The sequence below is a fragment of the Oreochromis niloticus genome, linkage group LG14, assembly GCF_001858045.2.
Source record: "Oreochromis niloticus isolate F11D_XX linkage group LG14, O_niloticus_UMD_NMBU, whole genome shotgun sequence".
Classification (NCBI taxonomy): domain Eukaryota; kingdom Metazoa; phylum Chordata; class Actinopteri; order Cichliformes; family Cichlidae; genus Oreochromis; species Oreochromis niloticus.
Genome location: NC_031979.2, coordinates 26,518,372 through 26,530,561, shown reverse-complemented (window position 1 = coordinate 26,530,561; position 12,190 = coordinate 26,518,372). Strand labels below are relative to the sequence as shown.

The 12,190-nt window shown below is 39.5% G+C and overlaps 1 protein-coding gene across 3 annotated transcripts in view; it reads left to right on the top strand.

Moving 5' to 3' along the window:
* Positions 1-574: 574 nt before the first annotated feature.
* Positions 575-12,190, top strand: part of cadm1b (cell adhesion molecule 1b) — a 160,334-nt gene continuing 148,718 nt past the window's right edge. Inside the window, exon 1 of one of the 3 annotated variants that reach the window (XM_005459583.4) lies at positions 575-774. In XM_005459583.4, coding sequence (XP_005459640.1) covers positions 699-774 — 76 coding nt within the window. In that variant the 5' untranslated portion in view covers positions 575-698. The remainder of the gene's footprint in view (positions 775-12,190) is intronic. The other 2 variants (XM_013277522.3, XM_005459582.4) reach the window with 2 other exon arrangements.

The window sequence follows — 12,190 nt, the reverse complement described above, 5'->3', positions numbered from 1 at the left end:
TTTAATTAAACAGGTTGTTGCGATCCTTTTAACACACGTTTTATTGAACACACACACAAACACAGACAAACTGTTAAAACCTGTGGATACGTTATAAACCCATGTGTACGAGTTGCTCCTTTAACTTATTGATGTGTATCGTAGCCTAAATATAAGAATACACAATTCATTTACCAAATATTACTCTAAACTTCTATTAGACTAACTGCTGCGTAAAAAATAAGAAACTAAACGCTTCTTCTACCTCAGAGTTATTTGTGCTTCAGCTATAAAGCCAAAGCGCAACGAGCTGGGGACACTGGTTTCACTCACATGAACTAAAAAGCTATAACCATAAAAGAAAATTACTATAATATCCCTATAAAGTGTCTGTGGTTCTCGATGGTGAAATCACCACACCTCCCTGCATCTTTTTTACACTTCCCGTGGAATTACTGTAATATTCCTTCAATATTCCTGCTGGGCTTTCGGGTGATTCCGTGTTTGGGGTTTGTTTTACATTTCTGTAAAGTCTCCAGGTATTACTGTAATATTCCTATAGTGTTTCATAGGCCTGCATGTCATCGCAACACAACGCAGTCCAATATCATAGCGGGCTCCCTGCTTGAGCCCTCCCTCCGCCTCTCATGTGTCTACATTTTCATCCCATGGCCGTCTCTAGGTGATTTAGCGCCGCCAGTCTCAAGCAGGTGTCCAACATGGCGATCACGGGAAGCGGATCTCTCGCAATTTCTTTCTTTGTTTTCGTGATTTCAGCGGCGTTTCTTCCGAAAGGTAAGTGTTTTCGTAGGTGTATGTATGTTTTTATTTTGGTGGGGCTTCTCGTGTGTGTCCGTACCTAATGCAGAAATAGCCCTTCCACAGCAAAAGCCCGAGGAGTACCGGGAGAAGTTGTGGTGCGTTTGCGCTCTAGATGCGCACAAGCTTCCCCTCCAAATCTCAGCATCACTTTCTATTTCTCCGATAGTGCCGTCGACTCCAAATTACTCACGCCGTTTCTCGACACTGTTGGGCTGCTTATCGTGTGGGCTGATTAAAAGGGGTGCTGTCCTGAGTTTTTACTGCAGCACAGCTACAGATAGGACTGCTAGAAAAAAGTATTCTCAGCGCTGCACAGTTAGGACAGGCGGAGATAAAGTATCGCCAGAGATAATCGAGTGAAGTGGTCGTACAGTATTTTGACCCAGGGCAAGTACAAGGCAATTGCTCACTGAAACGTGGTCGACTCTTGTGCCTTGAGAGAGAGGATAGAGAGAGCACGGCTGAAGCGCGCTCGTATCCTTTGCTTATACCGCATAACCCTCCACAGTCCCAACTCATCTCTGTGTCTACAAATCTCCCAAGTCTGGGCTTCAGGTGCGCTTTGGAGGAAAAACACGCATTGCAGCTCTAGTCTCGCACATTGTCCTCTGGCCGCACAACTGCAGCCGCTGTTGACCGTGTGTGTTCCCGGTCCGCAGTCTTCACTTTTCCCCTCAGTGAGTGACGCTGGGAAATGTAAATCTGTCATGTCTTTGTTACTCTTGTTTTTTCACAGCGTAACTGCACGAACCAGGGCTAACTAAATGTGCGTGGCTATTGCAGTGCCCAGTCCCATCATTTCCCCGTTATTCCACCGCGTTTGCATCAGAGTTGCATGCGTCAGTGTTTTTTTTCCCCTGGAAAACGTATCCGCTGACAATGTGACGCATGTGAAGCGGTTAAAATGTCAGCTTGCAGCCACTTTAAATCCCTCCCAGAGGTAGGATGGACATGTTGTGCTGTCAATCCCCGGGTTGTTAAAATGGCAAGCAACAGTTGCAGTGACAGGTTTACACTTGAAGATTACTTGAGCGACTCCCCCCCCCCCCCTTTTAGCAGTTTATCTTATTTTATTTATTTTTTAGAAATTGCAGCCATACTGTAGAACAGTGGCATCTGCAGCACACATCAACAGGTCTGCAGAAACTAATCACTGCATGCCTGTGCTTGCCCGAGTGGTAAAGAGTGTTCCCAAAATGAGGTTACTAGTCAAAGGAAGTTTTAGACATTGTGTTTTTTTCCAGTTCACTGCTTATGAGGCTTTCATTTCACAGTTGTTGAATTTATTATAGTCTGTGTTGAATAGCGGTTAAATGACATTTACAGCATTGTCTGGCGTCTCCTTGTCACATTAATTTAATTAACCTCTCAGCTGAATAAAATAATGCATCGTGAATGTGAAACGACCCCAAGCTCGGTACACTGAGAGCTGCAGCATTACAGGAAACTCGTGTGACCTCTTCTTTCAGGTAAAAATCCCCAAGCGAGAAAGGGTTGGATGTGACCCTAGGTTATTCAGCTCTCTGGCTGTCCATGTGTGAGTGCTGGGTGCAAAAGAAAAAAGGCCCAAACTCTGTGTGTGTGTGTGCAGTGGGGAAACTCTGCTTTTTACAGCTTTCAATTTTTCTTTGTAAACGATCCAGAACGTGTGGATTCGAACTAGTGAGACGAGAATAGTTTCACTAACTTGATGTTTCCTACCACAAAATGTGCATAGTGATAGGTGAAAAGGGAAGCACTGATAATGCTAAAGAGCTTCTCAGCATCCTGTTATGAAATGCCCAGACTTTGCATTTCACCAAAGTATCTGTTTAGCAGTATTTCTCTGCCTGCGTCTCCTGGGGCTCGGCCTGTTGTAGCAGATCAGATGGTTGAATTTCAGAAGGTTGCATAATCCCACTTATTGCCAGTTTAAAGTCATTCGTCAGGACTGAGTGATGGTGAAGGGGATCAATACGAGCTGTCATGAAGCCTCAACGCGATGCTGAAGGAAGGGGTCTGGGAGAAACAAAAGGAAACATACAGTTGTTACGGTACTCTCGGTTGCCAGTTGGCATGTGACCCGGTGAGTGATTGAAGACGTTCGTCTCTGGCTCCTTGTGGTGGGGTTTGGCTTTGAAACAGATCCTACTGAAATCTGCTCGCGGTGTGCTGCTCTTCCCTCAATTTCTCTGTTTCTCTTTGGATTCTAGAGGGTGGCAGTGTTTTAGTTCTTCAGTCATCATACGAATGTTGAGCTCCCCACGTTTTTTTCCACTGGTGTGTGCCAGTAGTGCAAGCTGGGGCCTCGAAGAAGTACATTCATATTTGACTTTGCATATTTTTGTTGAGCCCTACAGGATCAAGTATCAAAAAATGAATAAAAATATCCTCTTTTAATTTTTTTTCCTGCACAGTGTAATATTTCCCTGCATTTTAGTAATTTTGAAAATTTTACCATTGCAGTTAGACAACAGTAAAATGTTATTCATATATATATTTACTTTTTTTGAATATATATGTAGTATATAAATACAGCTCACTATTTCATTTTAGGGTTCTGTATGTTCAAACAATTCTGTGAAGTAACTACAAATACCAAATAACTGGCTTATTAAAAAGCTAAAAATTGTACTTAGGTACCAACTGACTGACTGCCAGAGTATCTAAATCAATAGTCCACGAGTCTTCCAAAGCCCAAGGTAACCCGATCAAACTGCATTATTTGGCTGACTAAAAGTCTAAGGCTTGAAGATGTGCAGTTTAGTTTCACAGAAGACAAAGAAAAGCCTCAAATTCCCCAGTGAAGCTTGGTATTTGTGCTCAAAAATCGCCTCAAACAATTACTTTATTACCAAAGTAGATGCAGATTAATTTTGTGCGAATCCACAAATCGATTAATTGAGTAACTGTTTCAGCTCTCAGGTCATTAGTGCCATTTGTGTAGCAAACTGAAGTGGCCTTCTTTTGACTATCTCTATAAAATAGCACTTACAGTACTGTACAGTGTTTCGGGATAAATGTAATACGGCACTTAATGGCCCATTGATATGTGCCCGCTTGCAAAGTATTTCATGGCCTGTACGGTGAGATCACCACAGTACATCATTTGTAACAATAATATTCTCTTCTATTTAAAGAAATTGAATTTATTGCTCATTAAATTTACATTAAACTCTGCTTAATAAGCCTCACTCTAATTGCTGGATAATGCATGGCACTACTTTATGCGGTGGCAGCTAATCTTACTGTTGGAAAGCGAGCGGCTGGCAGAAAAATGGCAGGTGATGCATGTAAGAAATGTAGCCACTTGTAGGAGCTGCAACAATGAAAATCATATAGACTGGAGTTTTATTACTTCACTGAGGACATCACACTTCCACGCTGCATCTTCCTACTGTGTATGCTGTGTGAAAATGCAAAGATTGCACAGGCTCATCTGTAAATCAAATGCAGTTAAAGCCATCTCTATCTAGTCTCTGCAAGGCAGAGTGTGTGAATGTGCACTCGCGATCAAACTTCACACTCTCTTTGAGCTTATAAAATGAATCTACGTGCGGAGGGTCCTTGTAGCTCAAGGCAAATGGGCAGATTTCACTTCAACACTTGTCCTTTCACGTCAGGTGTTGTTGTAAGCCAGCCAATATACACAGAGAAAGAAGGTGGTTATGGAGGTTCGTGTTGGGAAAAATTGAAAATCTCTTTCTATCCTTGACTTTATATTCCTTTCAATTTCTGAAAGACTCCAACGTCTCTTTAAAAGTATCTCCCTGGGTGCTGGGCATGAGGGTTTTTGTCCATACACTTTATAGCAGGACCTTTAAGTAAATGCTCTATCAGGTTGTTTTGTCAAGGTCACAGGAGGTACTGCTGGAGACATACATCACACTGAGTTGTGTAGTTATTATTACCAACACCCCCCTCAGCCTGCCACCAAAAAAAAAAATAACTGTGGATCTTCTATGTAAGGAATTTATGTACAACTGAATGACAAACTGAGGCCGATCAAAAATGTGTCTGTCTGTCTGTGTTGAAATGTAGTAAACAGTCAATTAGGAGAAACAGACAGATGACAGGTTCTTTCATGATTGTGGGGACAGAAGCCTCCATTCACAGTGCTGTGGTAATGAGCAGGAGTGCTGATGTCTCTGCTTATGAATATGACATTGTTCTCTCTGTTCCCTGGATCTGGGAGACCTCACTCTATTGGCTGCGATGCTTAGACGCTGACAATCAGGACCACAATGACAAAAAAAAAAAGTAAATGCAAAGATTTTGTTTTGAAAGGGGCATAGAGTGCACATTAGTGTGGGTGATGGAGCAATTACAAGCCACCATTAAGGCCGTGGAGCAGTCAAAGCACAGCACTTTGGAAATGAAGAACTCCAGTGGGTAGAAACCCTCCATAACTGTTAAAGTAATAAAAAAGAAACAAATAAACAAACAATGAAAAAACCTCCACAAAACACGATTGATTGCTTGCTAAAGTTAGGTTTGGGTTGGTGGTGTCAGTATGACTATTCATTTTGCCAAATACAACTTCACAGATGCCAGTAACGGTGTAATAGATTCACCTTTAAACCTTCCCTGAATTTACCGCAGTGAATTGTGATTCAATCTAAAACAGTGGCAATGCTAATATCTACTGCGATCGCTACTTGACATTAACTGGTTGCTGTTGTACTAACATATCCTCCTCACGTTGAGTGAGATGCTTATTAAATTACAGCGATTCCACAGTGTTATAGTTAAACATCTACTGCACATGGTTTTGTGTAGCCAAGGAGGGGTGGTTGTTGTTGCACGGTTGCAACTGCACGCCACTCTTTGTTGAATATACATTTGACGATTTGGCAGTAACTTTATGTAAATTCACATTTTCTGGCTCTCTCTGATTCAAAGATGTTCAATATCAAATGAATAGGAAGGCCACATGAAATAAATTATAAATACTCAAATTAATAAATACTGAGTAAGCTATTACTGTATATAGTCATGAAAATGAGAAACAAATTCTACAAAAACTCTGAAACATGATAAAAGATATTGGAATGTATCAACATTTAGTTTTTTATTTTTCTGCATAAACATGATTTTGTTTTATAAAAAAAAATTATTGTAGCTCAATTGTTCCTCTCTCATAGCTGCATTGTTGGTTGCTTTTTAGCTGCTAAATGCTCAAATATGTTCATCAGGCAGTCTCTGACCGTGTCTGTCTGCATTTTGATCTTGAATGTGGATTTTTTGAGAGGTGAGAGCCAACCAAAACAGTTGCTTTGTGGGCTGGACAGCTCAAAAATGAGCTGAAACTCGCTCTTAACCTCGGTATGGTTGAGAGTAGCGCAGCATTATAAAAATTACGAGTATGTAACATGACATGCAATCGATTGGCCATCATGGCATTTCACATTTTGCACCCACCAAGCTAAGCTGGGCTCTCCTGCATTTGTCCTCTTGCTGGATTTTGACAGATTTTGGGGAGACGTTTCACATTATCAGAAATTACACGGATCAAATGGACCCAAAGGGCCATTCTGCAAAATTTGTCCACTCATCCATGTGTCATATTCAATATCTGAGTTGTGATTCTCACAAAATATTAGATGATGTATTTCATTTCAGTGTTTAAGCATCAAAAACTGCACTGCTTAAGCCAAAAGGGGGATCAAAATAGGCAAGGATTTTCTATTGATGATTATCCAGGTCGTGAATGCTTTTTCTTATGGGCAACCCAAATTATTTAAATAATATTTTAAGAAATTGCGTTGTCTTTAGATTAGTCATGGCAAAAAGGACTGAACAAAGAGAGAACCTCGAGGGTGGATGGCACAGATGATAACTCACAACATTAGGACTAAATAACAGTTGATCAATGTGGAGGAGAAAGGACTTTTTCTCTTAGAGTAGACTGCATCCCTAATCAATAAATTCAGTTATCGAGTTCCCTCTAATCCACTGCTGGAATAGGAATGAAAAAGCTTCCAATTGGTAGCTGCAGTATTTAACTTATAAAAGAGGAGATTTTGTTTGATCTGCTAAGAAAAATGACCCGGAGTCAGTTTATCAGTACGTTTCCACATTTGGAAATATTGCCCACGCCCCCCTCCTTGGACCAGTTTTATCCACTTTGTCCACTGTGGCTTGATGGCAGGTTATTTAGAAGTCTGAAGGCAGGAATTTCTCTTCCTCTGGCAGAGCTTAGTTGCATTTCAGACATCAGGAATGGAGCAGCTCCTTTCTTTCTCCTCTCGTGGCTTGTTTGGGTGGATCTGAGCCTGATAAAATAACCAGTGTGTGCTCAGAGTCCAGTGTAAACAGCAGCATACAAGTGGGAGTAATGCAGCGCTGCTTTACAAAATCAAAAATACAACTATTCCTTAGTGTTGGCAGAATGCAAACATTTCACTAATCAATAAATCCTACTCTTCTAATAGAAAGACAATTGTTGCAGCTATCATACTTTATTCTGAGAATATAGTAAAATTGAAAAAATCAAGGATTGTCAGCTCGTGCATATCCAGCATATTAGTACAAGGACAGCTCTTGCCTTGCACCATCCTGTGGAATCAGTCCCTGCTTTTCTTGTTGGCATCCTGCAAATGAATTTATGCAATCTCGATGAAGTGTTGTTCCCTTACACAGGGACAACATTAGAATACCTCAGTACTTCAAGTTTTTTTTTAACACTGCAACCATTGCACCTTAAAGTTTTCCCAATTTGATTTACTCAGTGATGTCATCTGGAAAGAACAAACATGTATTAAAGAAATCAGACATATTCCCAGAATATGATTTATTCTGAGAACATATAGTCCAAAATTATGCTTCACATAAAATATTTCTTTTTTAATTTAATGCTGCTTTCCCAGCTGTTTTTGAAAATGGTTTAGTTATTCGATGAAATGTTACAAAGTGGAAGAAAGCAGAAAATCATCTATTTTGAAAAGCATGAACCAGAAAATGGGACCTTCTTCATAAAGTGGGTAATCAGAATATTTGGCAGCATTTCTTTTCAATGATTTATTCATTTAACTGATGAAAAAACATCTAACATATACCCCTGATATACGTTAGATGTTGACGATGTGTGGCTGACTTGATTTTAATGGTCTGTTTGCTGATTGAACATTGTTGCTGTATTGCACTTGGCGACAGTGATAAATATTTGTAATATTTGTTGGCCTTATTTATGTATATGGCGCCTTAGCTTTGCATAAAGACTAGAAAAACACATCAGCCAGCACCTTTAAAGTTCACTGATTAACATATTGCAGGTTGTTTGTGTAATCCAGACCAAAAATCACCACTGGACTGACGAGAGCAAGGTGACATTTTTAGACTCCAATGAGGTAGTGCCACCCACAAAGACACAGTTTGGTGCTTAAGCCTCCATAAAAGACAAACTGGGGATGTTACATTTGATTAAAGTATTCAAGAAATTAGCCAGTGAAATAGTGAACCATACAGAACACAGTAAGTAGATTTTGATATTTCTCGACAAAACAAGGCTGTTTTTGACTCTGTATGCATATCTAGTCTCTATAGCTGCTGGGTATTAGTTTTTAAAAGATTTCTTTTGATTGAAGAGATACATCCTTTGACTGAAAGCATTAAGCAGCTCTAAACAGAAACATTCGTTCTGGGGTTGTAGGTTGGGTTAACATCGCTTACTTGGTGGAAATATTATACATATTATTAGCCAGCCTTGACAGACTGGCTGTTGCCCCCAGAGTCTACTTGGATGGATGCACAGATAGATGGCTGCCCCCTTTAAAGAAGTGATCTGAATTTAATATAATTAGGCATGTATATATATTCACATACACTTGGTTTAACCTGATGAAAGTAAGTCTTTAGTAGGGATAAAAATCTAAGAGCTAATCGTCGTTGCAGAATCCATAAAGTGAGTGCTGCTCAAGGTGAAATTCGGATGCTGTTTACTCAGAAGTGAGTTGTTGTCTGACAGGTTGGTGTTGCCAGCCTCTGGGGCATCATGCTCTTGAATTATCAGCGTGACGATAGACCCATCTTAATTACCCTCAGATACAGCACTATAATCTGTCATTGTCAGGCTGATCAAGACTGTGCAAACCAAGCACTAAGACTCATTCACCCAAACCAGAAGCCTATTGATTACTTTTCATACTTGAGTCATTGCACTGCGGCGAGACATGGGAGGCAATAGAGCTAATGGAAAGGGGAAACTCAAAGTCACATTGTTTACATCTAAGATGACAGGTAAATGTATTTGAAAGGAAATATGGGCTTGATCCAATGGCTTCCAAATAACAGTCTGTTTGTAGCTAACAAGGAAATTTAACCCCGAGCCACTAAGCCATCAGCTGCCCTGAAGCTCAGATGGTGAGCTTAACGCATGGGAGCTTTTCTATTTCAGAATCAAATCCATGTCCAACGATTGAAAATAGAATTTGTGTTGTTTGAAAAGTTCTTCAAGCTGTTTCACACAATTAGTTTTAATTTTTCTTTGTGTTCTTTGTGTGCGAACGATCGCGTCAACAGCATCCTCAACAATAAAGACTTTCTGTATACCAACTGCACTGAATATACTTTATCAGTATCGCTGCGCTACAAAACCCGATTAAATTCATGTTGCACACTCGCTTTAAACAAAAAAGATTCTGTATGTGGTGCTAAAAAACATCTTATTATATCTAGTGACTTATGTATTCTTGGTGAAGATTCCCTAAAATAAAATGATCTTGCCTTAGCTTAAAGTTCTCAAAGACCCTGTATGTACTAGTTTCAGTCATACAGTACTAGAGGCACTTGAGTATATATACCGTCACCAATCAATAAAATCCAAGAGGCCTAATATGTGGCCTAAGAGAATCCCACATATATACATCCACAGTCTGGTTCCCAGATGATAGGACCGGGCAACCTTCTACCTCCCCTGCATATTTGCCAGCATTTGATAGCAGAGTGGGCAGCGGATGAAGAGTTTGTGGGGAACTCAGTTAGGGTATCACTATCCACCCACCAAAATGCACACTATGTGGTCCAAACACAAGAGCACGACTGCTGCTTGTGAGAAAGAGAGAGAGGGAGAAAGAAAGAGACACGGGGGAGTTTATTTTCCACTTGTCTTTGTCTGCAAACAGCAAATTTTTTCACCAAACACGTGGTGAAACGAAATAAAGCTGAGAAGAGAGGATAAATTCGCATCTGGAAATACGCTGTTATGCTAAGCTCCCATTTAAAAATCAAACTAACAGAAAGAAACACCTTGTATCTGTTTTCTCTTGTTTTGTGACAGTGCTGGATTATAGCTGCTCTCCACGTGCGTGTTAATTCGGAAGAGTGCAGAGGTGTTGGTGTCGGCTATATGCTATATGAAAAACATGAAACTAGACAGAGGCCATTGAAATGTAATAATAATGCATTAATGAAAAAACAAGTTAAATATCTCTGTTTTTGGCAAGCTGTTGGCACTATTCTACTAGATGAGGGACCTATGTTGGATGTCATGCTGCTGTGTTGCTCACTCCATAGTTCCCCTACCTCTCCAGTGGCTGTCAAATAAAGATAAAATATCAAAGTAATTAACTGAAAAATAAATGCCACTAATTTTATTTTGTTTTTTGCTAATACTGACCTATGACTAATTTAAGCTTAAGAAAAGCCACCTAACTAAAAGGATGAACCAGTGTTGTGTCTGCACATAACAACTTATCAAAGTCTCATTTTTAAATTGTATCTTTAAGCCCGTCTTCCTAGCAGCCTGTCACAAAAACACTCATTTGTACCCGTTTCTTTAGTTGAATCTATGAAAAATGTCAAGGATAACACAGTTTGACAGGCAGAAAATAGTATTTTTGCAACAACAAGTTGATTCCGAAAGAGCTATTAACCGAAAACTTGCCATATGTCGACATGGTGCGTGGTGTGTTCTTAAAAAAATGGGACAAACTGGACAAGTATAGGACAAGAAAAAGAGGTGTCAGGCCTAAAAATCTATCTACAGCAGATGAGCAGTATCTCAAAGTCATGTCCTTGAGAAATAGGAAAAAGTCCAGCAAAGATGTGTCTCTCCATAAGACAGGTCTTAGTGATGAATACGAATTTCAATGCTTTGGTTAAAAAATGAAGTATACACACGGGATGTCAGGAGAGAGGTACACCAGAGGGTCATGGTTTGGGGCTTCAGTTCAGTTAGTGTTTTTGGGGATCTTGTCAGAATATATGGAAGTATTATTATTATTATTTTTTAATATATACACTGCTGATTGTGCTTTAACGGACAAAACAAACTGACCAACGTGTTGAAGCCAAAGCCTCCAAAACATTTTAAGAAATTTAATTGCGTTAATTTAGATTTCAGTTTCAATTTATTTATTTTACTTTTTTTTAATGCGTTTTGTATTCATGTAATGATTATTTAGTTTATGATTTTTTTCATTCAGTATGTGGCTGTATGGTGTTTTCTGTTTTCCCAGTGGGGTCTACACCGTCTTGAGACTCCCTTAATGAGCTGCGGGGCCTTAATGGAGCCAGAATGCATGTTTTTGCTTTATCATTATGTGTTGATGTTTGTTTTGTTCTTGTGTTACTGCTTCCAAACCCTCTATAACTTTCCTATTAAAAGTGCAACTTATATTGCAAATAGTTTTACAGCTTAAAAAAAAACCAGGAACATGGATCTAAGCAGCATACCTTCATTAATGCTATTCATTTGTCAAGATAAGCCGATTCCACATGTCAGATTTTCACTCAAGTTAATTCTTTCATCTCTACTTTATTCTTTGTTCCACCAGTGTACAAATTCTGGCAAAAATGGAAGAGCTGTTATATTTGCATATATAAATATACGCAAAGTGCACAGTCTTAATGCTTTGAATTTGCGATGAAGTTTTTTGGGGGGGTGGGGGTCTATTTGTGTGAGGGCACACCCACTGAATGTTTCCCATTACTAACAAGCAGAACTTTCATTTATTCAAATCCACAACAAATGACCCAACTTTCTATCCATGTTTGCCATTTATTGTTGTAAAGTTATAGCTTAGCTCTTTACTCCTAGCAAACCTATAGGATTAACCCTTGAAGGTTATGGTTTCTGTCATATTTCACGTCCGCTTATATACAGCTACCCTTGGAAAACCCGGAAACTATCCTAATGGATGTCAACCCACATTTTTATTGATATATACTGAGGTTTCAAACTCATCATTGAGGATACGTTGGAGGTCGTTAGGTGTCGTTTTTATGGGAGCAAGACGTCAATCATGTATTCCCTTTATTCTAAAGGTAGCCTTTTTGTTGTTTTGTTTGCCTTTATATGTTTCAGTATGCACTACATAGTGTTCATTTTACATACTTTCATATGCTACTCGATAAAAACAGATAAGAAGATGTATGGAGGCAACAGGACAGCTCAAAGGCAGAATAACAA